We start from the raw sequence: 27,987 nt of genomic DNA on the forward strand, positions 1-27,987 counted from the left end.
CACACAGACACACACCCACCCTCATACAACATGCACAAGGGAGGGTATAAAACATCCAGGGACAAGAAGGCGAGAGGTTTTAAACCCCAAGAGTGACCTGCCAGGGCCCAGAGAGCTAAGCCCCAGAGACAGATAAGTGCCTGTGGAAAGATTTAGGGAACCCCGGATCCTAGCTCAGGGAGCGGTCTAGATCCAATGGGAGATTTGCAGTCTACAGCTGGATTTGACCTTATACTCCTTTGCCTGTACTGCTGCAACCTTATCTGCTGTGAGCTTGTTCGCTTTCAATTGTTGCTTATGATTTTACTCCAATACCGTAACAAGCTACCCTTAGCTTTAGTAAAATGATTTTTTTCTCTTTCTAATACGAAGAGAGAATGATCGTGTCTTGTGTTCTGGGCCCCCACATCCGTATCAGGATGGCGCACACGAAGGAGGGGTTGGGATCTGGAGACTCCCCTCGGAGCCCAGCTACAGGCTCCAGCGGAGAGTGGGGCTGGAGAGCGGAATCCTGGATGAGACCCGGGCCTTTCAGGGGGGCTGTAACTTCATATCACGGAATGGTGGTGGTGATTTCCCTGAGGAATCTCAGGGTGCCCTAGTGTGGCATACTGGGAAACCCCAAGATTAAGACACAGTAGTTCACCCAAACACTCACCCGTTTTCCTTTCTCGCCAGCCAAACCCTGGGCCCCGGGGAACCCGCCAGAGCCCTGTGGAGCAGAAATGGGATCAATTATCCAACTGAGCCCTCCTTTCCCCAACCCCCTGCACTCCCCCTCCTCTTCACCCTCCCCCTTCCCACCCTTTACCTTGGGTCCTCGGCGCCCTGGATAGCCGGGAAGGCCAGGAAGACCCAGTTTGCCCTGCAGAGCGGTTGTAGGTCAGAGGTCAGGGTGGGCCTGGGCCGGGGAGGATGGAGGCAAGGGGACAGGGATGCCAGGGCGAGGGGAGGTTAAGTTCACTCCAGCTACTGAGATGAAATGGGGGGAGCGGCGGGGCAGGAGGAAAAGTGAGGAGATGTGGAGGGAGGTGAGGGGAGGCCCATAAGGGGGTGTTGAGGAGAGAGGGGTCCAGGGATGGATGTCAAGCCCTCTCACCTTGTCCCCAGCTGGGCCCGGTGGCCCCTCCCCACCCGGCTGCCCCTCCTGTCCTTTTGGCCCTTCCGATCCATCTTCTCCCCGGGGACCCAAGGTTCCAGGTTCACCCTGTAGCACGGAAGAGATCCCTTGCATTGTGGTCTTGTACTCTCCCAAGAGCTCAGAACAGTGCTCTGCACACAGTAAGTGCTCAATAAAATGATTGATTGCCAGCCCCAGACCACTCCAGATTCCTTTGCACCACCCAACCAGATGCCACTTTCCTTGCCAATACACCTCCCTGCTCTCCACGCAACCCACAACCCAGACCCTCCAGCTTAGATCCCCACCAACCCCCAAACCCCCATCTGCACTCCCCTCCCCCCGGGACCAGTCTTACCCACTCTCCTCTCTGTCCCATGTCCCCCTTGAACCCAGGGAAGCCATCCTCCCCCTGTCCAGAAGGTCAAAAGTCAGAAGTCAGAGGGTACAGGGCAGATCCTTAGTAACGGAGGGAAGGGGGAGCGGTGTGTGCTCCCAGGGAGGAAGGGGAAGGATTTAGGAAGCAAATAAGCCCCCTCCACTTCCAGCATGAGCCCCTTCCCCAGCCCGCTCCCAAGCCTCCCCCAGCAATTACCTGCTCCCCTTTTCCACCTTTCAGACCACGAACCCCAATGGCGCCCTGTGAGGGAAAGAGCCACAGAGCCTGGGTGCCCCCCCCACCCCGCCCAGGACCCAAGCAACAGGCAGGAGCTCAGACCAGAGTACGCCCTCCCAGCACATACTGTATGTTACCCCCATAGTACCCTTCCAGAAAATCCCTCCCCCAGGACCATCCCTACATATCACAGGAGAGGAAATTGGGTCCCCTCACCTTCACACCTCTTTGTCCTGGATACCCGATAGAGCCCGAGGTCCCAGATGGACCCTAAGGACAGAGATAATAATAACAATAATAATGATAATGGTACTTGTTAAGTGCTTACTATGTGCAAAGCACTGTTCTAAGCGCTGGGGGGGGATACAAGGTGATCAGGTTGTCCCACGTGAGGCTCACAGTCAATCCCCATTTTACAGATGAGGTAACTGAGGCACAGAGAAGTTAAGTGGCTTGCCCAAGGTCACACAGCTGACAAATGGCAGAGCCGGGATTCAAACCGGCTCTGACTCCCAAGCCCGTGCTCTTTCCACTGAGCCATGCTGCTTCTCAATACCTACTTCCCACCTCTCCCACCACCCCAGCACCCTCCAAACCCCCTCCGCCTACCTCTTTGGGGCCCTCAATCCCTTCCTCGCCTCCTTTGTCTCCCCATTCCTTCTTTCCCCTCTCTCAGCCTCGTCCCTTACTCTCCAGCCTTCCCCAGGACACTTACCTGAGCCCCCTTTTCCCCTAAGGGCCCTTCACGACCAGGATGACCCTGTGGAGTCAGGGAAGGGAGGCTGAGATGGGGTAATCAGGGCTGTCCCCTCCCCAGAGACCCCAGTGACCAAAGAGGAGAATGTGGGGAGGAGGATGGGGGTCCCCAACACCCCTCCAGTTCCCCGCCACCTCCTTCTCACTTGTCTGGGATCTCGTCTTCCCCCTTCCCACCTCTCAAGACTCTATCCATCCCACCACCTCCCAATTCTGAGTCCAGAGGCAGCTCCCTCCTATCTCCTCCCAGTCCCCTTCCCACCCTGCAAGAGACTCACCAAGGGGCCGTCAACTCCAGGAAGCCCCCGCAGACCCTGCTGTCCAGGGGAGCCCTGAGGGGAGAGAGAGAGAGAGAGAGAGGCAGGACCTGAGCTGCTGGTGACAGGACACCTGGCCCAGCACCCTGAGGAAGGATCCTGGATCTGCCCTGTGTTCTAGAACATGTAGCAGTCAAAAAGCCACTACCCCCTGCCAGAGCACAACCCCCCAGACCCCAATTTCCTCCCAGGAGGCTAGGGACACACACACACACACACACACACACACACACACACACACTCACCTTCTCCCCAGGCAGCCCAACAGGGCCCTGAGGTCCTGGAAGACCCTGGGATAAAGCAGAAAAATGGTGGGGGTAGTGAGACGGGGCAGAGGATGGCGAGAGTGGCTGGAAGGATCAGATCCCAGCCAGGCTCGGGAGGGATATACACCTCTGTGAGACCGTCCCATACCCGGAATGGGTTCATACCTGGGGTCCAGGAGTTCCCTGCTGACCTGGAGGGCCAGGCTCCCCCTGGATCCCCTGCGATGGAAGCAGTGGTGGGGTGAGGGGTCATCCATGAAAGGAAGGATCAGGTTGGGAGTCAGAGGGATCAGGTAGGAATAGGGCTGGGAACGGAGGGGCCCCACCCTGAACCTCTAGCTGCCGTCCCAGTGTAAAACTGGAAAGGGCAGGGAGAGGTTAGAGGAGTGGGGGGGCTGTGAGGCTAGGGGCGGGGGAAATAGTTGGAGAGGGAGCGGCAGCAGGCTCTTACCACATCGCCTTTTGTGCCCGGAGCACCATCGATTCCAACCACACCCTGCAGAAGAAGAAAACTTAGAGGCACACGAGGAGACACAGAGACAGACCCAACAGCTGCAGGACTGGCAGTGCCTACTCTGTGCAGAGAACTATACTAGGCATTTGGGAACCTGCTGTAGAAGTCAAAGACAAAGGTCCTGCCCTTGAAGAGTTTACAATCTAATGGGGGAGAAGGCAGGCAGGCACAGATCAATCGTATTCATTGAGCACTTACTGTGTGCAGAGCACTGTATGAAGCGCTTGGGAGAATACAACACAATATGACCAACACATTTCCTGCCCATAATGAGCTTATGGTCTAGAGGATCATAAACATGCAGTAGGAACAAGAGGAAAAAGGAAATCAAAGAGGAGTGCACACATCATCCTCATTTATCCATAGCTGCAGCTGCTTGCATCCAAGTCATTTACTGAGCCTGAAACACTGTACTAAGTGCTTGGGAGAAAGCAACAGAAGCAAAACACACACTCACTGCCCTCTAGGGCCTTACAGTCCGATGGGGATAGAAAGACAAATAGCTGGGGGAGAAAAGGTAAGAACAGGAAGTAGGACGAAGGTATTAGGATGAAATAGCTGAATAAATAATTGAATATACAAATAAAAATATGCATAAGTACATAAGTGCTGAGGAGAGGAAATAAACCTGCAAGCAGCATCCTGGGTGGTTGATGGGAGAACATGACTGAGGAGGTGAGGATTAATTAGTCTTTTCAGCAGAGTTTTGAAGACAGGAAGGTCTGTGATCTGGCAGAGTTGAAGAGGGAGGGAGTGGCATGAGGCAGTGGGTCTGAGAAGAGAGAGAGGAGAGCCAGGGAGACAGAAGTGGAGAATGAAGGACTGGATGGAAGTTAGCCTGGGAGGAGTGAACTGGGGTGGAGTGGGTGAAAAGAGTGAAAAGGGAGGAGGAAAAAGTAAGATGGTTAGTGATGGAGAGCTTGCTTGTTCCTAGTTGACTTGGAATGTGAGTTCCCTTCCCCCTGCCTCCCCCCAGATGGGGAGGGTTCATTACCGGCTGCCCAGGGGGTCCAGGGGCTCCACGTGGGCCGATCAGACCGCGGGGTCCCTGTGAAGAGACCTTGTCAGGGGGCTGGTTCCACCCCCGGGCCTCTTGTCTAGAGAAGATGGGACTGGTGGAGGGGCATGTGTCAGGGGTGGGAATTGGACCCAGGAGTTCCAGGACTCAGCCACCCTTGTGGGGGGGGCATGGAGGGAAGGAAGGATGGCAAGGGGGCATCTGTAGATACTCACGGGCTCTCCGGCCTGTCCCATCGGTCCGGAGGGTCCCTCTGTGCCCTGTCAAAGAGACACCCCCCACCCCCGCTCCACTGCATGTGTCTGTCTGGGGGGCAAAGGTTTGTGGGATGGAGAAGGGGAGGGGGGAGTATGCTGCTATAGTCTCCAGTAGGGAGGAGCGGGATGGAAACAGGAAGGAGGGCAGGGGACAAAACTCCCTCCTTTTATCAAGGCAGCACATCCCCCAGCCAAACACTCCACCATTCCCCACACTGGGCTGGGTCCCTGCTGATAATAATAATTTTGGTATTTGTTAAGCGCTTACTATGTGCCAAGCACTGTTCTAAGTGCTGGGGGAGATACAAGGTAATCAGGTTGTCCTACATGGGGCTCACCGTCTTAATACCCATTTTACAGATGAGGTAACTGAGACACAGAGAAGTCAAGTGACTTGCCCAAAGTCACACAGTTGATAAGTGGCGGAGCCGGGATTAGAACCCATGACCTCTGACTCCCAAGCCCGCGCTCTTTCCACTGAGCCATGCTGCTTCTCTGCTAGAGCCCTACTCTACTCACCTTTATTCCACTCTCACCCTGGGGGCCCGGCCGGCCTGGGGGTCCAAGGTCTCCCTGGGTTGGGGAGGTGGGAAAAGCAGAGAGGACCGTTGGGGTCAGAGAAAAGCAATTTGGGAGGGTTAAATGCTCTAGGAGGGAACCAAAGAATTGACACTTGAGGGTAGATATTCTGGAACAGGTTATGGGGAGGTCAAAAGGTCAGTGGCTTGGGGTGGGGGGGGGAATGGGGATGGATCAAAACTCTGGACACTCACCCTCTGGCCTTTCTCCCCCAGCAAACCGGGAAGTCCATCCAAGCCCCGATCCCCCTGGCAGGAGAGACTTTTGAGCCTCGGTCTCCCAGGGATCAGAGAGTTCAGCCTTCGTCACACACCACCAAGCAAGTCCCCTCACCTAAGGATGCCCTGCCCATCACCCACCTTGGGTCCTGTGTCCCCAGGAAGGCCCCGGGCTCCATCTGCTCCTGAGCGACCCTGTGAGTCCCCAAGGGAAGAGACATTGGTCAGTGGGGCTAGTTACCTGCTCGTCAGGAATAGGATGGAGGGAGCAAAGGGGGAGAGATCAGCAGTGTGGTGGTGGGGTGGGGGGAGCAGTGTCACTCACCCGCTTTCCTTCTCTGCCGGGGGGGCCAGCCGGTCCTTGCAGTCCCCTGGGTCCCTGATTGTTGGGGAGAGGAGGTTCTGGGCATCTCTCCTTTCCTCAACCAGCTCTCTTTAGGACCCTCTATTTCAGAGAACCCCCTCCCCAGCCCCGGTTGGAACCCCCTCCCCGTCTTCCTTTGCTCCACTCCTCACCTGTGGCCCCACTGGCCCTGACTCTCCCTTCAGACCTGCGTATCCAGGGGGGCCCTGGTGGGGGCAAAGGAACAGTTCCAAGTCTAAATCACCACCACTGAGCACAGACCCCCTCCCAACCACCAGACTCCCCCTTGAGCCTCCCAGTATCTCAACACCCCTAGCCCCAAGAGACCCACCCCAACACTGTCCCCACCGAAACTCACCAGGGGCCCAGGACGGCCAGTGAGTCCAGTGGGGCCAGGAGGCCCTTTCATGGAGAGCTGAAAGGAGATGGGGGTGAGGAGGGACCTTAACCCTCCACGGCCCCCAAGGGGGCTCCACATGTGAGCAGCTCCCCACCGCAAGGGGACGAGTCAGGAGGACCCCCACTCCCACCCCCCACAGCCACCTTTCCCAACCTGAGTCTCCTCACCTGTGCTTGCTGCAGAATGGCCTGGGCCTGGGCCTGCTGGATGGACACTGAGGGGCCCTTGTGGGATTCGCCTCCAAATTGGTACTGGAGGGTGGGGATAGTGGAGGGAGAGGATTCCTGGTCTTCCCACACACACACCTCCCAGACCCCTTCCGCCACCCCTCCAGAAGCCAGCAGTTCTCCCAGGCCCTCCCAGACACTCCTACCCCTTCCCCGGGCCACCCAAATTTGAGAAACACTCACAGGCATGAGGATCACAGTCCCAGGAAGACCACGGGCACCATCTGTCCCCGGGAGACCCAGGCGCCCAACTGGGCCCTGGGAACAGAGACAGACAGATGGATGGACGAACAGACACACAGAGAGCAACAGTGACACACAGAGAAGCACAGCGAGAGGAATAGAGAGGTGGAAATGCATGAAGATGAAGAGAAATGCCAATATGGAAAGAGAGGTAAAGATAGAGTCAGGGCAACATTGAAAGACCCAAACACACAAAGAGACTCAAAGAGACTCAGAGACAGAGAAACAGAAGTGATGTAGAGAGACACAGAAACAAAGGAGATGCACAGTGAGATAGGGACTGCAGAGGAAGGGCAGAAACATAAAGAGACAGACCCATAAAGAGACAGAGACAGACTCAGAGACACCGGGCAGCATCTGCCCCATCTCCCTGTTCCCACTCTAAGATAACATGCCTCTCCCCCAGACTCCACTCCCTCAACTCTTTATTTTCTCCTTCTTTTGCCCCTTCCTGTCTCTCTCCCTCCACCCTCAAGGCCAGAAGGGAACAGGTTTTACTTTGTCACCAGGGTCGCCAGGAAAACCCGGTGGGCCAGGGGGTCCTGTGGGGCCTTCCACGCCCTGGGGGAAAAGAGAGAGAAGTAGAGACGGTCAGAGAAGCAGATACATGTGGAAAGGGTAGGAAGACACCGTGTTTGCCTCCCTCACCGCCATCCCCTCAACTCCTCCCGCCTCTGCCGCCCGACCTCCCCAGAAACAAGTCCACTGTTGCTTCAGTCCCTGGGAACCAGGGAGGTTTGTCAAACTAAGAGCGGCTAACAGATCAGGAAGAACCAGTGGGGAGGTGAGGGGTCCAGTGTTGGCGAAGGGAAGGAGAGAATGGGGGAGGGGGCTGATTTTCACCATGGGGCCAGGAGGGCCTGGAGGTCCCTCGAAGAGTTGACCCTGCAGGAGAGACAGAGTGTGAGCAGATCCTGCCCTCTGTCCCACCCACCCTGTCTCCCCCCACCCCCATATCTTCTCCACTCACTGGCTCAATCACTGCTCTCTCCCCCTTCTGCCCTTTCTCTCCAGCATCCTGCAGGGGAGGAAAGAGGAGGTCAAAGCCACCGAGGCCCACTCCCCCTCTCCCAATTCCCGACACCACCTCCACAGAGACCTAATCCATTGGTGGGGAAAAGCTGAGGCTCAGACACAGCCCCCTCAGCCCACCGCTGACTACCCCTTGTGATTTGTCTGGATCCTCCTCCCCTCCAGGGGAACAGTCCCCTCTCCACTGCCCAGTCCCATGCCCCCAACCATTAGGGTTAGCTGTGCTACACCAAGCCGATCATAACCTCAAACCCCAGCGATCTCCTCCAACTCCCCCACCACACCTCACCCCGTTTACCGGGAAGATACGGATTCGGGTCTCTGGCCCGAAACCAGGGGCCACAGCATCCACGGAGACGTCTGCTGCTGCCCCCTTTTCCTCTTGTCCGCTGTCTCTCAACCCCTCTCCTTTGGCCGATGCTGATTCTGCTCCAGGATCCTGGGAAGTTAGAGGGGAGCAAGTGATGGTGGGGGTCACCCCACGTAGTCAGAGAAGCAACGAATCCTGTTCCTCTTTCTCTTCTGACACCCAACCCCTGTCAATTGACTAATCATATTTATTGAGCATTTACTGCATGCGGAGCTCTATATTACATGCTTGGGAGAAAACGAGGGAGGTGAAAGACACGGCCCTTGCTCTCAAGGTGTTTATAATCTATGGGGAAGACAGGCAGACACAAATTTGTTGATAAATAGTGGGAGCAGGAGGGCGGACAAGCAAAAGTAAGGAAAGATGGATATGTGAATATGTGAATAAATGAGTCACGTGAGGAAACGGATGTACCTATGGGCCAAGGATGGCTGTACTTACCTAAGAGCAAAAGTGGTGGTTGGGGAGGTGGAATTTAACTGGGGAAGGCTTCCTGGAGGAGGTGGGTTTTCAGGAAGGGTTTTGAGATGGGGAGGGCTGTGGTTTGGTGGATTTGAAAGAGGAGGGAGTTCCAGGAAGTGGGAAGGGCATGAGCACTGGGTCAGAGATAGTAGTAACAGTAAGCGTTTACTGTGTGCTGAGCCCTGTACTAAGTGCTCAGGAGTGAAGAAGTGCTAAGGAGTGAAGAGCGCCAACTGGGGAGTAGCTGGTGAAGGGAGCTGGTATATAACAGGGGAAGAGCTAGTGCCTTGAAGCCAATGGTCATGAGTTTCTGCTTGATGCAAAGGGAGATGGGTAACTTTTGGAGGTGTTTTGAGAAGAAAGGAAGAAACGCGTGTCAAACAACATTCGGGTTAGGTGAGCCAGGCAGCAGAGTGAAATATGGACTGGAGACACGGGAGACTGGAGGTGAGGAGGCTAATACAGTAGCCCAGCAGGGATCGGACCAGCACCTGGTCAAAAGGTTAGCTGTTTGGGTAGTGGGGAAGGGGTCAATCGGGGAAATGCGTAGAAAAAAGAGGAAGGCTTTAGAGACAGACTGAATGGGGGATTTAAAGTATAGCCACTCGCCTTCACCCCATCCCACCCTCCAACTTCTTGGCCCACACCCACCTGAACCTCATTAATTGAGACGGTCCCAAGGGAGGGGTTCAGGGCATCTTCAAGGGTCATGTTGGGGGCTGCAGTTCCCAGTTGGGTCTCCTCCATTAGGGGAGGGGTCACCTGGGGGAGGGGAAAGGCTGAGGAGGGGATTTGGTCGGCATGTGTGGGAACTGGGTGCCCTCCCCTGGCTCCGATTGACATTTAAACTCCAACTCCCCCAAATGCAGCCCTTCCTACCTGCCCATTCCCTCCCTCCATGGTTTGGCTGCCAAATGGGGAGCAACTGTAGGGCCCCGTGACTTCAAGACTATGGAGCCCAAGACCCTCTCAGAGGGAGTGTCTTACAGCTAACTCTCCCAAGTCCACCCAGATGGAGTCTCTGGGGGTCACAAGTCTCCCCAGACACGGCCACGCTCAATCCCCTACCTGGTCTCCTTCAAGAGAGGGGTGGGCCGGCCTCTCGGACAGCTCCTTGTTCTTCTTCCTGCCCTTTCGGCCTTTCCCCTTCCCTTTCCCTTTCTTCTTTCCTTTCCCCTTCCCCTTTCCTTTGCCTCGGGGGCGTGAGGTCTCCAGCTGGCTCTGGGGGAACAGGAAGGGGGACAAGGGGAATACAGCTTTATTTAAAGTCCAACTCAGCCCTGTGCCTCCACCCCCGGCTCCTCACATCACCACGCCTCCCTCCCCACCCCCCACCCCAGGGGTTCCAGCAGGTGGCTCACGGCAGTGGGTTGAATGGGCAGGTGGGACCCGGTCTGGGGGCTGGCACAGTCGGGCAGGAAGTGTTTGCAGGCTTGGAAGGCGGCACCAGGGTCAGGCACGATCAGCAGGTGCTGGATGCTGCCCTGGGAAGGACGAGTGGTCAGAGAGGTTGGGGTGAGGGCAGAGCTGGGGTGGGGAGGTGCCCGGGGCATGGGGGGAGACAGGGCAGAGAATGAGAGCAATAATGATAATAATGGTCATGGTTAAGCACTTACTAGGTGCCAAGCACTGTGCTCAGCACTGGGGTCAGTACCACATAATTAAATCAGACGCGGCCTCCTGTATCAGAACCAGTATCCTCAGGGTAGACTGAGTGCCTACTATGTGCAGAGGACAGTGCAGGGCACTTTGGAGATAAACAGAAGTAAAAGACCTAATCCTTGCCCTCGAGGAGCCGATCCTCTGATGGAGGAAACAGGCCACAAATTCCATAATTCAGAGTGAGAGCATGGAGAAAAATAATAGACGCAATCAATTGCCAACATGCAGACAGGTCGGTGAGTGCCGAGGAGTGTAATGGGGTGACGTGACCAGGAGGATGGGGAGATTATCCATGGAATGACTCCTGGAGGAAGAGTTGGGAACCCAGACCCAATCTGTCCATTCCCCCCCTTCAAACACGCAGTTAATCCCCAGGACCGGGCAGTCCAGCCCACTCAATAGGCAACTAGCATTAGATCCCCAGAAACAGCTCTCTGCCATTCCTCCTGATTGCCTATTGACTTGGGCCTCAGTTGCCTCTTGTTTCCCTTACTGCCTGCCCTGGTGCCTTGGCTCTCTGGACCAGCCCACCTAACCTCTAGTTTAGGGGCAATGTGGCCTAGTGGAACAAGCACAAGATTGGGTGTAAAATGGGGATTAAGACTGGGAGCCTGAGATTGGACTGTGTCGAACCTGATTAACTTGCTTAACGGCGCTTAACAATAATAATAACGATAATAATGACATTTGTTAAGCGCGTACTATGTGCAAAGCAATGTTCTAAGCACTGAAGGGGGATACAAGGTGATCAGGTTGTCCCACGTGGGGCTCACAGTCTTAACCCCCTTTTGCAGATGAGGTAACTGAAGCATGGAGAAGTTAAGTGACTTACCCAAGGTCACACAGCTGACAATTGGTGGAGCTGGGATTTGAACCCATGACCTCTGACTCCCAAGCCCGTGCTCTTTCCATTGAGCCACACTGCTTCTCTAGTACAGTGCCTGGCACATAGGAAGTGCTTAACAAGCACCATAAAAAAAAAACAACCTTCTGTTTCCTCATTGATAAGATGGGAATAAAATGCCTAGTCCTCCCTCTTAGACTGTGAGTCTTGTGTGGAACGGGGACTGGATCGGATTTGATCATCTTGTACTCACCCCAGTGCCTGGTACATAATAAGCACTGAATAAGTGTGATTATTATGATTATCATCATCATCATCATCATCATTAGCCTACCCAGCCCACTGATCAGGACCATTTGTTCTTATCCTAGTGCAGCTGTCTCTGCTTTGCCTGGCTCCCCCCTTCATTTCAGCCACTGGATTCCACCACCTTAGTCCAGCTCCCAGTCCTGGTCCCCGACTCCCACCCCCAGACCCCAGGAACAGTCCATCAGTGGTCTGGGGAGGGGGGGCCTGTCCAGTTCCTCACCAGGACAATGACCCCTCTGTCCAGTTGCCCCAAACTGGAAACTTCTCCTACCCCCTGGTCATGCCATCCCTCCCCTGCCTCGGGACCAGGCCCGGCCCGGCCCCCCGGCCCGACACCGAACACAGAGGAGCCTTTGTGTGCAGAGGGCAGGGTCAGATGGAGGAGGGGAAGAATGGGGAATCCCTGCCCACCCACCCCTGCTCATCAGCTTATCCAGCACCTTCACCCCGAACTGATGCTCTGATCCCCCCGGCCCCTTACCCACAGAGTCATGCACACAGCACACCCAGAGACACACACAAACACCCCTCCATACAGACTTGCAAATATGCAGAGATCTAGTCAGTGTGCAGACACAAACGCACATAGACTCGAGTCCCCCGAGAAATGTATCTGCGCACACACATGCATGCATACCTACATGTGTACAGATATGTGCACATGAACACATGTGCACATACAAAAGTACATATGCACCCACAGGCATGAATGCTCAGGAATATACACATGGACAGGGACACGGACACACACACACACACACACACACACACACACACACACACACACACACACACACACTCTTCCCCCAGAGACCAACCAGGAAATTCCAGCAGAGGGAAGGGAAAGGGGGAAGGGATGGAGCTGAGCTGTCTGTAGGGTCCTAAGGTCCCCTGCAGTCCCAGAGACCCCCAGAGCTGCCCCTCCCCACATCTGGGCCACTCCCAGATGGGGAAACCCCTCCTCCGCCACAGCTACAACCATGTGCACAACCCCAAACACCACGGCTCCAGACCTCACTTTCCCACTGCTCCCCGGGGGAGGAGAGGGGCAGAGGGGACGGGATATTGGACACAGAGGCAGGGCAGTCCTGAGAGCCCCACTCCTCCCCACCCCAACTCCTTTCCCAGGGACACAGATCGTCAAACCCACCATTCCCATCTTCCAGGGGCAGGCCGGGGCTGGGCGGGGTCCCGGGAGAGCGGAGAGGGAAAGGTTAGTGGCGGTCTCAGGGTGGAAGGGGGGCCATCAGAGCCAGAGGTCATAGTCCAGCCCGCCTCCCTCTCCCAGCCCTCCTCCTCACCCCCGCCCCCCTCACCCCCCCAGCACACTGCATGACTCTAGAGTGAGTCACGGGAGCGGCTGGTCTGGGGCAAGCGGGTGGGGGAAGAGGGGATTGGGGCCAAGAGCCTGAGATCTGGGACGTGGGAGGGAGAGGGGTAGTCCAGGCCATGCTCCTCCCTCTCTTTCTGATTCCCCTCCCTCTCTCCTGACACGATCCCACACATTTTCTCCCACAGTCCAGGGCCTTGAGCTCCTGTAGCTTCGCAGCCCATTCTGCCCCCCCCCACCCCACCTCCTAGCCACCTCCCAATCCACGGCCTAGGAAAAGAGGGAGGGGGAAAAAGAAGAGGGTTACAGATGGGTTGTCCAGGACTCATCTTCTAGGGTTCATCCCAACTAGTCCCCTGCCTGCTGGGAAATGGGATTCCTTCTCCTCCTCCTCCTTCTCTTCCTCCCCTTCCTCCCCTTCCTCTTCATACTGTGCAAAGATCTTCACAGGAAAGGGAGAGACAGGGAGACTGGGTCTGAGAGAGAAGTAGACAGACAGACAGAGATGGAGACAGAGAGAGAGAGAGAGGAGCAGCAAGGGATCGGAGTTCTTGCTCCCTAGACCGGGCATGCAGTATTATGCAATGTCCACGCTGGGAGCTGACACTGGAGCCCAAGAGTTACAATGAGACCAGCCACTTCTGACCTCTCCCACAGAGCAGACTGGCTGGCACCCTCCGCCCACTTATTCTCCACAAGCACTTTCATACACGGATATAAACACGCTCCCAAACAAAGTGCACATACACACCCACGTACCCTTAGAAACACATTCCTACATACATACACTCACTGCCAGAGATGCAGACACACATACACATTGTAGACACACAGTAACACACACATGCAAGCATAAACACAAACACCCACATTCTAAAACTTAAATATATGCACACACACAAACACAGAGACATATACATACATGCACCTACTCAGAAACATGCACAAACACCTAAACCCACATAGGCAAGTACACACACCCAAATGCAGAGGTCAGGGGTTCAAATCCTGGCTCCGCCAATTGTCAGCTGTGTAACTTAAGGCAAGTCACTTAACTTCTCTGTGCCTCAGTTCCCTCACTTGGAAAATGGGGATTAAGACTGTGAGCCCCACATGGGACAACCTGATCACCTTGTATCCCCCCCGCAGTGCTTAGAACAGTGCTTTGCATATAGTAAGCGCATAACAAATTTAAAAAATGCATAAAAACATAAACAAACTCAAACCCACAGAGACACCTACAAAAACACACAGCAACCCAGACACATAGATCAGAGTAACTCACGTAATATGCACACACATGCAATAACACACAGACATGCACAGACCAAAGGTCACCCAAATACACATAGACGCATGGGTGCAGGAGCATACACTCATGCAAGCCCAAACTAACTGCATACAAACACATACTAGACACCCACAAACACAACAGTAACACACACACCTAACTACCCATGCACGTATGGAGACACCTCCCCAGACACAGAAAAAACGCACTCCCAAATTCACCCATATAGACAGATGCGTTTCCACAGACATGCCCACACGAAGACACAGACCCACACATTCACAAACATACACCCAAACATACACCTATGCATACACATACATACATCTACACAAACACTCCTACACATACACACACACAAGTACCTAGAAACACCCACACCTACTGCTCCTCTGCCTCATCCTCCTCACCTCAAACGCTGCCTCGGCCGCCAACCTGTTGTCCAGCACGGCGTCCCTATCTACACCAATCATTGGCTGCACCATCCGGGGGAGAGGGAGCTGCGACTCACAATCAACCACCAGTGTCACCGTCTGATTCTCCACGCTGACCCCCACCCTGTGCCACCTGTTGGGGGGGGGGGGAAGGGGAAGGGAGGAAGGCTCAGTTGGCCTTTCCCACTAGTCTTCTACCCACCCACCCACCCCAAGCTCCAGGAGTTTACCAGTCAGCCTGCAGATCTGGGGTGGCCGAACTTACCTACCATCCGTGAGATCGACCACTGGGGTCAGAGAAGGGGATGAGTGGGAACCAAGGGTTTCTGGGAGGGAGGGCCAAGAGTCTGGCCCCAGCCTCAACCCCAGCTTCCGGGTCCCCCACTCATCATAGATGGACAGCAGGACTGGGTGGACAGACGGAAGGCTCCGCAGAGTGGTCAACAGGGAGAAATTGTCTGGAAAGTGGCCATCTGCTCGGGGGAGAGGGGTGGTTGTGGGGAGTGACTCAGGCTCAGGACACAACCCCAACCTTCCCCCTCAGCCCTTCGTCCCCCACCCTGGTCTCTCTCCCCGACCGTCACACCTGGGAAGAGAAGTCTGGTAGGGATGCTCAGCTGAGTCTCGTTCCCCACCCAGAGGGCCTGTCCAGAACCCTGGTCCTTTCCCGTCTGGTTGCAGAATCCAGGGACCATAGGGAGTCCATTCTGGCCCTTCCAGACCCCCAGGGCCTCCAGAATGTCCACAGGGTCAGCTGCAAGGGAATGTGGCAGCATAGAAGTACCTAGGAAGGCATCAAGGGTTGGGGGAGGCAGGACAGGGGCAGAGGGTAGCAGCCCTACATTCCTTTATGGGGGCAAGCAAGTAGGGGGCGTCTTCAAACCAGTTTTTCTGTTCTACCCCTCACCCTTGGCTGAGACACGCCCACCCGAGAGTCTGAGAAGGGAAGAGGTGCGCAGAGAGAGGATGCAAGACCCCAGGGGAGGATATGGGACCCCTGGACATCCCCTGACCATCCACTTCTGCCCACCACCCCCCAACAAGATTCCTGTTTTATTTCAGTGGGAAAAATCTCTGACCTACTTTCAAGGATGAATCAGCCCTCCCGAGCCCGGCCCCAAGGGCTCCCCTCCCTGCCTCTCTCCTTCACTCCCCCCACTCCCTGACCAGGAGCTGGGACAAGTTTAGGCTCTAAAGGGGATTGTACTGAGCTTATGTGTCGTCCCCACCCCACCCCCCGCATTTCTCCCAGTCTCCCCAACGCCCCCCCTCCATTTCCTCTCTGTCACCCGTCCCATCCCGCACCCCCTACAGATGTTTCAATCCCCCTCTTCTTCCTCCCCTCCCCCCCCACCCCACCTAGGGTCAGTTCGTGTGTCTGGAATCCCAGGAGTGGGAAGGGGGCATAGGGAGACAGGACCGGGGCTGGAGGGGCTGGGGCTGGGGGTAGAGAGGTCAACGTTTTCCCCCGGGCAGTCTAGGCCGAGCCCGGGGCCTGGCTCGCCCCCAGTCTCCGATCACCCCCGCGAACTCCCAAGTGGGGCTCCCGAGAGAGACTTCCGAGCGGGCTGGAAGACTGACCGTCGTGTTTCTCTGGGCCTGCTGGCTCCGTGCAGCCTAGAGTTTCCCCCGACACCTCCCCACAGGGTGCATACAGAATCTGTGGCCTGAGGTCCCTCCCCTCCGTGCCCACCCCGATCAAACCTGCCCATTCGGAGATGTACGAAGGAACAGTCGCCACCCCCAGCTCAGCCCCCGCCCCCTACTTCCTCGGGACACTAAGCGGAACCAAACGGGCCTTCCCTTCTGGCCAAGGCGCCCAGGTGCAGGGCCCGCGGGGGGCGGGGGGAGTGAAAGGAGGGGTGAAAGCCCTCGGGGCCTCCCTCCCCCCTCCATCCGCCTTGTCCCACTGACCCCCCAACCCCGTGAGTGCTGGCAGAGGTTGAGATTTCCACAGCAGCCGACAGCGGCCGGACGGTGATCTCACCCGTTCTGGCCACTGACCTCACAGCTGTGAGAAGCCTCGGAGGGTTCCTGGGATGCGATGGGGAGAGAAATGAGGCTCGGGGAGGGAAGAAGGAAGGAGGATGTGGGGGCTGGGGGGGGGGGGGAAGCACCGATTGGAGCAGGGACAGGGACAGGAATAGAAATGGGGGACAGGAGATAGGGCCAGGGACCAAGGCTTGGGTGAGAACTTGATTAGGGTCTCTGGGTCAGGGATAGGGACAGAGACAGGGGCAGAGGGAAGGGAGGCAGGGAAGGGAGGCAGGGAGGAGAGCATGGATGGAAGACAGGGACGAGGACAGGCGCAGGAGCAGGAGCGAGGGTTGGGATCATGATCCTCTCTGTCCGCTCTCTCTGGGGCCCACAGTGGGAAGCGAAGTTGTGGGAGAGCCAGCCCCTTCACCACCTAACTGTCGGGGGCTGGACCCCCTCCCCCGCTCCACCTTAGCCTATCCAGAACCCTTCTGGGCCCATCCGCCCCCTCATCCCTTCCCCCGTCCAGACAGACAAATGGACAGAATCTCTCCCGAAGAGAAGCAGCATGGCCTAGTGGAAAGAGCACGGGCCTGGAAGTCAGAGGACATGGATTCTAATCCCCGATCCACCACTTGTCTGCTGTGTGACCTTGAGAAAGTCACTTCACCTCTCTGTGTCTGTTACCTCATCTGTAAAATGGGGATTAAGACCATAGCCCCAAGTGGAGCATGGACTGTGTCGAACCTGATCACCTTGTATCTACCCCCCACCCTCCCGGGGCTTAGTACAGGGACCGTCTCTATACGTTGCCAACTTGTATTTCCCAAGCGCTTAGTACAGTGCTCTGCACACAGTAAGCGCTCAATAAATACGATTGAATGAATGAATAGTAAGTGCTTCATAAATACCTTTTTTTTAAAAAAAAGTCCCTGGCCCACCCAGCAGCACACCCATTCCTGAGCCCAAGTCCTACCCAGGATCTGATCTTCTACCTCCTACTGTCCGGGCCAGTATTTCCCCATGCTCCTGATGGAATGTGGGGCCCACGCCCCTATGCTCACCTTTCCCCCCCACCCCCCCCAACCTCCCCAGCCCTCCTGCCGGCCCCAGAACCCCCTCCTCTCCCATCCAAGATACCCCATCCCTCCCTTCCTGCCCACTTCCGATTCCCTTCTTCTCTGTTAGCGCCAGCTGCTCCCCACCCCTCTCCTGCATGCCATGGACCAGAACACAAGGGCCTTTCAGTCTCCTGGGAGGGGGCGGCGGTGGCACGAGGAGGGAATCAAGAGCACAAGCCAGAGGGGGCCGGGAGGGACAGTGAATTGAAGTTCTGACATTGTCCCCCACACATCCTGCCACCCCCCCCCCCCCCCCCAGGAACTGTCTTGAACTCCCTGGGGAGGGGGAAGGCGGGGGGAAGGAAACTCCACTCCTGGGAGGAAGAGGAGAAGGAGGAGCAGGAGGAGGAGGAAGAGAGCACAAGCAGAGAAGGGAAGGTTGGAGAAAGGGTGGCCAGAGGCAGGGGCATGTCTGCAAACAAGGTCTAGATGTCTGAGGCCGGGGGAAGGAGAGGCAAGGCCGTTAAGGTTGGGGGCAGGAGGGGCGGAGTGGAGGGCCGAACCTTAGAATAGAGTCCACAGTTACCTCTGGAAACTGAGAAGGGAGGCGATTCGTGGGGTTTCCCTCAGTCTAAAATCTGAGAGCGGATAAATTTCCTTAGGGAATTCCCTGGCTCCGGAACCCGAGTGGAGGAGTTTTCTCGGGGGATGCCCTACGTTCCAAAACCCCTAACTATAAATCCACAGAGTCGTTGCCAAAGCGGGGTGAGGAGCACCCCATGCCAGATGTGAGCAGCTGGCTGTGTGTAACCACTGACTCATCCCAGACCAGGCCCAAAGCCACGGCTCTCTCCCAGCGGGAAGGGGAGGGGGAAAGAAGCAAGGGAAATTCTTCAGGAAAAACAAATTAAACTCGGGGTCCAGCTGATCCCCAGCGGTTCCAGAAGAGGGCACGACCAGAAGTGGGGTGGGGAAGGGGAAAAGGGGGATGGGGGAAGAGGAAGAGGAAGGAGGCAAAGAGCAGGGAGGAGAGGAAGGGGGAAAGGAGAAGCGAGAAGAGGAAAGGGGAAGAGGAAAGGGGAAAGGAAGAGAGGAAGGGAGAGGGGAAGAGGAAAGAGACGTGGAAGAGAGACGAGTCCGTCTTTCCTCTTTTCCCCTCCCACCGCAACTTGGTGGTCACACCGGATCTCTGGGCTATCGGTGTGGGGTGTCAGGGTCGCACCTTCTCGGGTGCCCTGTCCATGGTGCTGAGCCCCGCGGGATGTTCTGGCCCCCAGCCCGGGAGGGACGGGGGGGAAGGGGGAGGGTTCCCGGGAGGTAGGAGGAATCCAGCGGCCAGGGGACCGCGGAGAACCACCATGGAATATCGGAGGTCGAAGGGCAGGAGACGGGGGTGCGGGGGTGCGAGGAGGACCCTCGGCGGCAGGGACGCCCCCGTCCCCCCACCCCCAAATCCCAGGAGATGAGGAAGGGCTGGAGCCCACCCTACAGTACCTTGCCCCAATTGCAAGGCCAGAAGAGGAGGGCGGGGGAAAGGGAAAAGGAAAGACGAAAGGGGGGAAGAAGGAAGGAGAAAAGAGCAGGGGAAACTGGGGAAGGAGGGAAGGAGACCAGGCCGGAGAAGGCCCCCAGCAGGTCCCACCCCTCCCCGCAGGCCGGGGTCCCAGAGGATGGGTGGGTGGGGCTTCCTTGCTGGTTCCTACACCGGGCCGCTCACCTGTCCGGCCGCGGGGCAGCCCCGACAGGACGGCCATCACCAGGCAGAGAGCCCGCCCGCCCCAACCGCGGCCTCCTGGCCACCGCCTCTCCATCCCCGGCTCCGCCTGGACAATGAGGGGGAAGGGTTCTCCAGGTCAGATGAGCGTCCCGTTCGGATCCGGGTCGGGTCAGGTTCAGATCACGGGTCCGGGTCGGGATCTGATCGGGTCGTTTCCGATCCGGATGCCCTTTGTCGCGGGTTGGGGGCGGGGGGCGAGGAGTGCGGATTGGGGGCGTGTTTCTGGGGGGCGGGGGGGGGGGGGCTCTCCACCTCGCTTCGCTCCGCTCCGGATACTCACAGTGGTGCTCAGGGTCGGCTAGGAAACTTCCCCGGAGCCCCCGCCCCCGACTGTCCCCCAGCGCCCCCTCCCCAGTGCCTCCCTCCTCCCCCTCCCATTCTGACTCCTCCTCTGCCCTCCTCCTCCCTTCTCCTCCTCCTCCTCCTCCGCTCCTTAACCCTCCCTTCTTTCTGAATCCCCCCCCCCCGTCCCCGTCCCCTCTCGTGCCAAGAGGGAGGACGGGCGTGGTGGTGGGGGAAGCGGGAATCCCGGACGGTCCCCAGCCTCGATCCGCTCGGAGTCGGTGTGGGCGTGAGAGGGGAGGGAGTCGTCGGGGGGTGGGGGTGGGGGGCGGAGTAGGAGGGAGGCTAGCCATTCCCTGATTGGGCCGCAATTCTGTTACTCACACCTAGACGCACCCGTCATAAAAATAAGGCACAGCCGAGGGGGGACAGCGAAGTAAATCAATCAATCGTATTTATTGAGCGCTTACTGTGTGCAGAGCGCTGTACTAAGCGCTTGGGAAGTCCAAGTTGGCACATATAGAGACAGTCCCTACCCAACAGTGGGCTCACAGTCTAAAAGGGGGAGACAGAGAACAAAGCCAAACATGCTAACAAAATAAATAGAATAGATATGTACAAGCAAAATAGAGTAATAAATATGTACAGACATATACACATATATACAGGTGCTGTGGGGAAGGGAAGGAGGTAAGATGGGGGGATGGAGGGGGGACGAGGGGGAGAGGAAGGAAGGGGCTCAGTCGGGGGGGGGGGGGGTACTGGATTCCTCTCCACCATCTCGCCCCCACCCCTAACTCCTACCCCGGGGCTCTCTATGGGGCGGGGGAGGAGATGGTAAAAACAGGGACCACCCTCTCAGGCTGAAGAGATACATTGAGAGAGACAGTGGGGGACAGAGAGATGGAGGGGGAAGAGAGCTTGCAGATCTCCCGAGCAGGGTCTGCCTGTCACGGGCGGACCCTCAAAGTATCCACGCGCACACCCGTGTATGTGCGTGCGGGCTTGGGCAAGTGCTGCCCGGGGGCAATCCGAGAGGCTTCTTGGAGAAGGTGGTTCTGCCAGGTTAGGAGAAGGGGACTCTGGGGGCACTTCGAGTTCAGTGAACAGGAGAACTGCAGCGAGGAGGCACGCAGGGCAATGCAGGTCCAGAGCTGTGGGTCCCCCGTGCCCCCCACCCCCCGCCTCCCGCCACATGCGGCCCCTGAGCACAAGAACAGCTCCTGGCCCATTCGCCTCCTCCTCCAATCTTGTTCCCATCCCAAACTGGAGAAGCAAGTTCTGCCTTCCAACTAACCCGAATGTGCCTTGCTGCGGGAGGGAGAGGGGGACGTGTCAGCTCAGAGGGTTGGAAGTGTCGCCTGATTTGGGGAAGATAGAAGTGGCAGGTTGCAGACAGAGGCAGAGGCAGCGAGACCGTCAGAGAGATAGAGAGGCACAGAGAGAAGTGCATTGCCCAAGGGATGGAGAGAGACGGTAAGAGGCAGAGTGAGAGTCAGTTCGAGAGAAACGGAGAGGTACTGAGGCGGAGACCCGGAGCAGAGACATAGAGAGACAGTGAAACACAGGGACAAAGTCAGTGAGGACAGAGAAACAGAAAGAGAGAGAGAATGTGAAGCAGAGCAGAGCTCTTGAGCAGTAAATTCCTTAAGGGCAGGGGCATGTGATTAGCTTATGGTGGACTCTCCCAAACATTTAGTCCAGGGCTCTTCACTCAGTAGATGCTCAATAAATACCACTGAAGATACAGAGAAAGTAACAGGCAGAAACACTGGCTGGGATAGTGGGTTCCCTAACATTCCGAGAGCATCTGTAGCCCCCCTCCTTTAATCATTTGGGGGCGGTCAGTGTCCATGATCAACTATAGGAGAGTGGGCCAATGACCCTCTCTCCTCCCCACAGCCCTCCCAACTGCTGCATGAACACCTGTTCCCAAATGCCCGGGTCCTGTCCTGCCTGCACCTAGCAAGTCACATGACCTCCACCCAGCCCTTAAGCATCTCATCCTGCGGGTGGGGGACATCTGTCATGGCCAAGAGCCAGGACCCCGTCAGCCACTGAAGGACCGTGCTAATCAGAGAAAAACAGAGAGAGAGAGAGAGAGAGAGAGAGGGGGGGGGGGGGGGGGACAGAGAAAGGGGTGGGGATCAGATATGGCTGGAAGCCGGGACACAGGAAGCCGCAAGAGGACCGTGCTTATCACCGGCTGTTCCTCTGGAATTGGCCTCCAGCTGGCCGTCCAACTGGCCCAGGACCCCCAGCAGCGTTACCAGGGTGAGCTCCTCGCTGGGTTAGGGATGGGGCTTGGGAGGGGACACGAGTGCTCCGGGATCCTCTCATCTATGGGATGAGAGGGGTGGAAGGGATAGGGTGGGGGGAGGGGGAGGAGACTTCTCACATTTTGGAGTCCTAAATGGTCTCAGCACCAGGAGCAGGTGAAGGAAACCAGCCATGTAGCATCCCCTTACCTTCCCGAGCCCCGCGTCTGCATGCTCACCCACGGACCCTCATGGACCACTAACACCCAGCGACCAATGGAGGAGAGGAATGGAACAGGGCAGGGAAAGAGGGGTGGGACATCCAATCACACCCATGGCTTTCCCCTCAGACCCATGCCCACTTCTTCCATCCCTCCCCTTCACACCTGCTAGTTTCAGGGATGAGGGGATCAGAATCTTCATTGCAGGATGGGCCCCCACATCCCTTCCTGTCCCATCACCCTGACGGACTCTCCTTCTTCTCCCCACTTTCCACTCCCACCCCCTAAAGCTTGCCGCTGAGCCCCTGACAGATGCCTGGCCCCTTCCTCAGGATTAAGGGCTGGGAACTTAAGCTTCTTACACAACCACCTTTTATGACCTTAGTCCTCACGCAGGCAGGAGGGGCTGGGCAGCCCAAGGGCCAGGCTGGTCTGAGCCAAGCCATGTGGGTCTCAGTGGTGGGCAACCATCCAAGAGTAACCCTGAGAGAGTTATCCCCCACTTTGCAAGAGAATTACACCCCTGGCCCCATAAATCACTCCCCATTATTTCTCTCAAGGGACTGGAAGGGGGCAGAGAGGAGGGGAAAGGGAGAGAGGAATGATTGCGAGTGGGGGAGGGTTCTAGGAGATGAGAAGAGGGCAGGAGGACAGAAACAAGAAGGGACGCGAGCCAGGGGCCCTGTGCCCCAGACCAACACATCTAGTTACCAATGCTGGGTGCCAGGACTGATGTGGGTGAAAAAGAACTGTTGCTCAAGAGATGTGGAGAGTCTTCAGTGCTCACTTTGGTAAGGTTTGGCTGTCCCAATGGGTTGCCCCACCCCCACTACTCCCCTCCTACCCAGAATCGCTGACACCCTGTAGCGGGTGCCTGATCCCCGGCAGGGTGGGGCACCCTAGGATTGGACAAGAAGTCCTCGCCAGCTGAGTTCTAAGGTACCACCCCCCACTCCACACAATGACACTACTCAGCAGGTGGCTGAGCATACTGTGGGAGGAGAATGGGCAAAGATCCCTCCCCAGCCTTCCCTCCTAGACCCCAGGCCCAGTCAGTTCCACCCTCTCTTTCCAGTCATAGCCACTATGCGGGACCTGAAGAAGAAGGAAGAGCTGGAAGCAGCTGCGGGAAAGGCCCTGGGCCAGACACTGACCATAGCCCAACTTGATGTCTGCAGGGATGAGTCCGTGGCCTCGTGTCTGAGCGGCCACTGGGGTGGTGAAGTCGATGTTCTCGGTGAGATGAAGGTTTGGTCCTCTCCCCTTTCACCTCTTTACCCACCTGCAGAGGTCATTCGGACCTTCCCCCTGCTCCCAACAATATTAATGAATACTAGCCCCTAATCCAGTCCAACCCATGGGGCGGGGGCCCTCCTGTTCTTAAAGGAAAGGAGCCCCATGTTCTCCCTTGCTCCTTCCCCCCTGACTGTTGGAAAGTCCCCCTTGGCTCTAACTAAGTGTCTCTTGCTGCCACCTAATAATAATAATAGTGGTATTTGTTAAGTGCTTGTTGTGTGCCAGGCACTATACTAAGCACAGGAGTGGATACAAGCCAATCGGGTTGAACACAGTCCCTGTCCCACCTGGAGCTCCTAGTCTCAATCCCCATTTTCCAGATGAGGTGACTGAGGCCCAGAGAAGTGAAATGACTTGCCCAAGGTCGCACAGCAGACAAGTGGCAGAGCCAGGATTAGAACCTGTGATCCTCTGCCTCTGGGGCCCGTGCCTGACCCTCTGCCATAGATACGGAGGGCAGAAATGGGTGGGAGAGTACTAGGCTTTGTGGGAGTGGGGTGAGGAGGATCTAGTGGGCTGATCCCTCCCCACAGTGAACAATGCCGGAGTTGGCCAGATTGGTCCCGTAGAGAGCATCAGCCTGGATGAAATGCAGAAGGTTTTTGAGACCAACTTCTTTGGCGCAGTGAGGACCATTAAGGCCATCCTGCCTGGCATGAAGCAGCGGAGGAGTGGGCACATCGTGGTGGTCAGCAGCGTTATGGGATTGCAGGGTGAGAGAGGACTACTAGAATGTTACTAGATGCTGGGTCAAATGGACCCTCCCCTAACCTCCACACAGCCCCCTCATTAGGTGCCTGACCCACTGCAAAGGTTGGGCCAGGATGAAGGCTTCTGGTTCCTCCAGACTGCCCACCCAGGGCAGGGGCCAGGTACTGAACTCTTCCTCAGCTAGTTGAAGCCGGGGGCTTCTCCTCAAACCCAGCCTGAGACCAAATTCTGTGGGAAGTGATGGGGAGGGGAGGGGGTTACTTGGCCCCTAGACTGTCCACCTTGGGCAGGGCCCAGACACTGAATTTTCTCCCTCTCCATTAGGTGGCACAGGGCCACCTCAGATCGGGTGCCTGGACAGTCTCCACCCCCACCACCACCACTGTCCTCACTCTCCCTGCTGACCATTTCCCCCTCACACACACCCCGCCTACACCCTGCACCCTATCCCCTCCAGGTGTTGTCTTCAACGATCTATACGCGGCCTCCAAATTTGCCATAGAGGGTTTCTGCGAGAGTCTGGCCGTCCAGCTCCTCCAGTTCAATATCTTGTGAGCTGCTGGGCCCCATGGTGGAGGGGACAAAGGGGAGAGAATGGGAGATGACTTGAGAGGGCGAATGATCAGGCCCATGCCCCCGCCTTCTGCTCCAGGATCCCCAAACCTCCAGCACAGCCTGCTTTGAATGATCAAAAGAGCCCTCCTGCCCCAGCAGACAATCCTTGAAGAGCTAGGAGGGGAGGAAGAGGAGTGGGGAGGGAAAGGAAGAAGAGGGAGGGTAAGGGGAGGGGGCAGGGGACTGTGTTGCGCTCAGGATCTTATCCATCAAGCGATGGTATCTACTGAGCATTTACTGTGTGCACAGCACTGGACTAAGCACTTAGGAGAGTATGATAAGATAGAAGTGGGAGACGTGATCCCTGCCCACAAGATGCTTATAGTCTCCAGGACTGTAAGCCGTAGCCTTGGGGTGGGGTAGTCATGTGCCGATTTGGGATGGGAAAGGGATGCAGGATGATCTCTTTCCTGCTCTTCGACCTCCTCCTCAACACCCTTCCTCCTGCCCCACCGAGCATCTCCATGGTGGAGCCTGGCCCAGTGAACACAAAGTTCGAGGCCAAGCTAATGGATGAGATCTCCCGTTCGGAGTTTCCTGGGACAGACCTGGACACCATCCATTACTTCAAGGACATCTACCTTCCTGCCTCCCGAGAGATCTTCACGACCCTGGGGCAAAGTCCCCAAACCGTGGCCCAGGTGAGGATGGGGATCCACAAGATAGCACCCACCCTGGGGGATCCATCCCCATAAGAAGTTAGGCGAGTGGAAAGACCAGCAGTTTCCAGAAGGGTCTGGGTAGATCTGCAGACGAGGGATCGTTAGAAGGAAATGTTATGAAGCTTAAGTTCAAGAAGGTTTAGATAAATTCAACCCACCAGTACTAATAGTAGTAATAGTAGTAATGGTATTTATGAAGCACTCCCTGTGGGCAAAGCACTGCACTAAGCACTGGAAAAGTACACAGGTGGGAATTAGGCAGGGATCCTGTCCCTCGAGGATCTCACAATCTAGGAGTGTAAGTTGGGAGGAGGGGGACTGGAGATTGATAAGCAACGCTCCCCTGGGTCAATCCCTGTGGTCTATCGGATCTCCATCCCACTGGCTCCCTCCCTCTGAGTGCCCAATGTTTTCTTCTAGGCCATCGCTCATGTCATTGACCTTGAGCAGCCCCCATTCCGCACCCAGACCAACCCTCTGTACACGCCACTGACCGCACTGAAGTACGCCGATCCCTCAGGCACCCTCTCCGTCCGTACCTTCTACCGCCTCCTCTTCAACTACGGGGCCCTGTTCCGCCTCAGCCTCTGCTGCCTCCGCTGCGTCACTTGCAACTGCTTCCGCCGCAGGATCATCCCCGTGTGAAGGGGGCAGGGGCAAGGGAGGGAACTGGCCTCAGTTGTTGCCCCCACGAACCCAGTAGATCTTCAGTTTAAAATCCCTCCCCCAAACTGATGCTAGCTCTATCTATCCTTATCCCCTGATTCACCTGGGGTCACGGAAGGGGAGTGGGAAGTGGTCACCTGGGGGAAGGGGTGAGCAGGGTAGGGAGGGTACACTGCTCCTTGGGTGGTCTGGGTCTTTTCCAGGACAGGACGACCTGTCGCTTGGCCCGAGCAGCAGCAAACATCAACCCAGTGATTGGGAGCTTCTTTGTCTGGCTGCTGAATGGACATTAATGACGACAGAGTCCCCACCTAAGGACAGACTTAACAAAGGAGAGTCACCGCCACCTCTTAAGCCAGCCCAGTCCTTTCTGGGGTTCACCGACACACAAACTCACACTCAGTCATATGCACAAGCACACGTCAAACACACAGAGACTCACAAAAATCTCGTGCAAACACACTCGCACCCACATAAACTCATACCCAGATACACACATGGTAGACACGCACATGTGCATTCACAGACACTTATGTAAACATATTCAAATACACATAGCCCATCACCATTATTATCAACCTTTACATCAATCATTCAATCGATAGTATTTATTGAGCACCTACTAACTTTGCACATAGTAAGCGCTTAATAAATGCCATCATTAAATGCAGACCGTGGTACTAAGCGTTTGAGAGCATACCATAGAATTAGTAGGCTGATCCCTAACCTCAGAGAACTACCAATCTAGTGGGGGAGACAGACATTAAAATTATTAACAGGAGGGAGAAGAAGTGGATATGCACATAAGTTACTGATTGAATAGTAGGATATGTAAATCGACATGTACAGAAGTGCTGTGGGTAGTTGTGAGTGGACAAATGTGTACGCGATGCAGAAGTACTGAAGTGGTAGATATGACTTCGAGGGGGGGAGATAAATTAATCCACCGCTTGTCTGCTATGTAACCTCACTTCTCTAGGCCTCAATTACCTCATCTGTAAAATGGGGATTGAGACTGCGAGCCCCATGTGGGACAGGGCAGCGTGGCTCCGTGGAAAGAGCACGGGCTTGGGAGTCAGAAGTCATGGGTTCTAATCCCGGTTCCACCACTTGTCAGCTGTGTGACTTTAGGCAAGTCACTTAGCTTCTCTGAGCATCAGTCACCTCATCTGTAAAATGGGGATGAAGACTGTGAGCCCCACGTGGGACAACCTGACCACCTTGTATCCCCCCCAGTGCTTAGAACAGTGCTTCACACATAGTAAGTGCTTAACAAATGCCATCCTTATTATTATTATTATTATTATTATTAATAATAAAACCGATTTGCTTTTATCTACTCCAGCGTTTGGTACAGTGCCTGGTACATAGTAAGAGCTTAACAAATGACATTTTATTATTATGAGAGAGTAAGGTAGAGGAGAGGATTTGGGCAGGAAGATGAGGAGTTCAGTCTTGGACATCCTGAGCTTGAGGTTCTGGCAGGACAGCTATGTAGAAATGGTCTGGTGGCAGGAGGAAATGCAAGACTGCAGAGGAGGTGAGAGGGCAGGGCTGGAGAGGTAGATTTGGTGGTACTTGAAGCCATGAGAGCAGAATGAATGCCAAGTGAGAAGGAAAGGGGACCTAAAACAGAGCCCTGAGGGACACCCACGGTTAGGGAGTGAGAAGGGGAAGAAGAGCCAGAAAAAGAGACTGAGAAGTAGTGGCCAGTGGGGTAGGAAAATCAGTAGAGAACTTTATCTGTAAAACCAAGGTTAGAGAGGGTCGAGGAGGATTTAGGAGAGAGTCCATTAGATTTGGCAAGGAGGAGGTCATTGATGATCTTGGAG

General features: G+C 56.0%; 2 protein-coding genes across 4 annotated transcripts in view; one reads left to right on the top strand and one right to left on the bottom strand.

The window, feature by feature from the left end:
• Positions 1–19,629, bottom strand: part of COL5A3 (collagen type V alpha 3 chain) — a 41,703-nt gene extending 22,074 nt beyond the window's left edge. The window contains exons 1-32 of one of the 3 annotated variants that reach the window (XM_038770737.1): positions 19,385–19,628; positions 15,216–15,383; positions 14,895–15,102; positions 14,606–14,762; positions 10,121–10,243; positions 9,828–9,980; positions 9,411–9,521; positions 8,226–8,366; positions 7,866–7,913; positions 7,739–7,780; positions 7,394–7,456; positions 6,836–6,910; positions 6,593–6,676; positions 6,384–6,440; positions 6,178–6,231; positions 5,987–6,040; positions 5,803–5,856; positions 5,638–5,691; positions 5,384–5,437; positions 4,823–4,867; positions 4,584–4,637; positions 3,527–3,571; positions 3,241–3,294; positions 3,055–3,099; positions 2,771–2,824; positions 2,452–2,496; positions 1,953–2,006; positions 1,716–1,760; positions 1,479–1,532; positions 1,100–1,207; positions 812–865; positions 659–712 (exon numbers count right to left, since the gene is read on the bottom strand). In XM_038770737.1, coding sequence (XP_038626665.1) covers positions 659–712; positions 812–865; positions 1,100–1,207; positions 1,479–1,532; positions 1,716–1,760; positions 1,953–2,006; positions 2,452–2,496; positions 2,771–2,824; positions 3,055–3,099; positions 3,241–3,294; positions 3,527–3,571; positions 4,584–4,637; positions 4,823–4,867; positions 5,384–5,437; positions 5,638–5,691; positions 5,803–5,856; positions 5,987–6,040; positions 6,178–6,231; positions 6,384–6,440; positions 6,593–6,676; positions 6,836–6,910; positions 7,394–7,456; positions 7,739–7,780; positions 7,866–7,913; positions 8,226–8,366; positions 9,411–9,521; positions 9,828–9,980; positions 10,121–10,243; positions 14,606–14,762; positions 14,895–15,102; positions 15,216–15,383; positions 19,385–19,478 — 2,505 coding nt within the window. In that variant the 5' untranslated portion in view covers positions 19,479–19,628. Of the gene's footprint in view, positions 1–658; positions 713–811; positions 866–1,099; positions 1,208–1,478; positions 1,533–1,715; positions 1,761–1,952; positions 2,007–2,451; positions 2,497–2,770; positions 2,825–3,054; positions 3,100–3,240; positions 3,295–3,526; positions 3,572–4,583; positions 4,638–4,822; positions 4,868–5,383; positions 5,438–5,637; positions 5,692–5,802; positions 5,857–5,986; positions 6,041–6,177; positions 6,232–6,383; positions 6,441–6,592; positions 6,677–6,835; positions 6,911–7,393; positions 7,457–7,738; positions 7,781–7,865; positions 7,914–8,225; positions 8,367–9,410; positions 9,522–9,827; positions 9,981–10,120; positions 10,244–14,605; positions 14,763–14,894; positions 15,103–15,215; positions 15,414–19,384 lie in introns of all 3 variants that reach the window. The other 2 variants (XM_038770736.1, XM_038770738.1) reach the window with 2 other exon arrangements.
• Positions 19,630–21,879: 2,250 nt separating this feature from the next.
• Positions 21,880–26,242, top strand: RDH8 (retinol dehydrogenase 8). The gene is made up of 6 exons (XM_038770703.1): positions 21,880–22,000; positions 23,281–23,442; positions 24,035–24,214; positions 24,670–24,763; positions 25,285–25,468; positions 25,910–26,242. The coding sequence occupies exons 1-6, from the start codon at positions 21,880–21,882 to the stop codon at positions 26,132–26,134; spliced, it is 966 nt and encodes a 321-aa protein (XP_038626631.1). The 3' UTR covers positions 26,135–26,242.
• Positions 26,243–27,987: the final 1,745 nt, after the last annotated feature.

The sequence above is a fragment of the Tachyglossus aculeatus genome, chromosome X2 (genome assembly GCF_015852505.1).
Source record: "Tachyglossus aculeatus isolate mTacAcu1 chromosome X2, mTacAcu1.pri, whole genome shotgun sequence".
Classification (NCBI taxonomy): domain Eukaryota; kingdom Metazoa; phylum Chordata; class Mammalia; order Monotremata; family Tachyglossidae; genus Tachyglossus; species Tachyglossus aculeatus.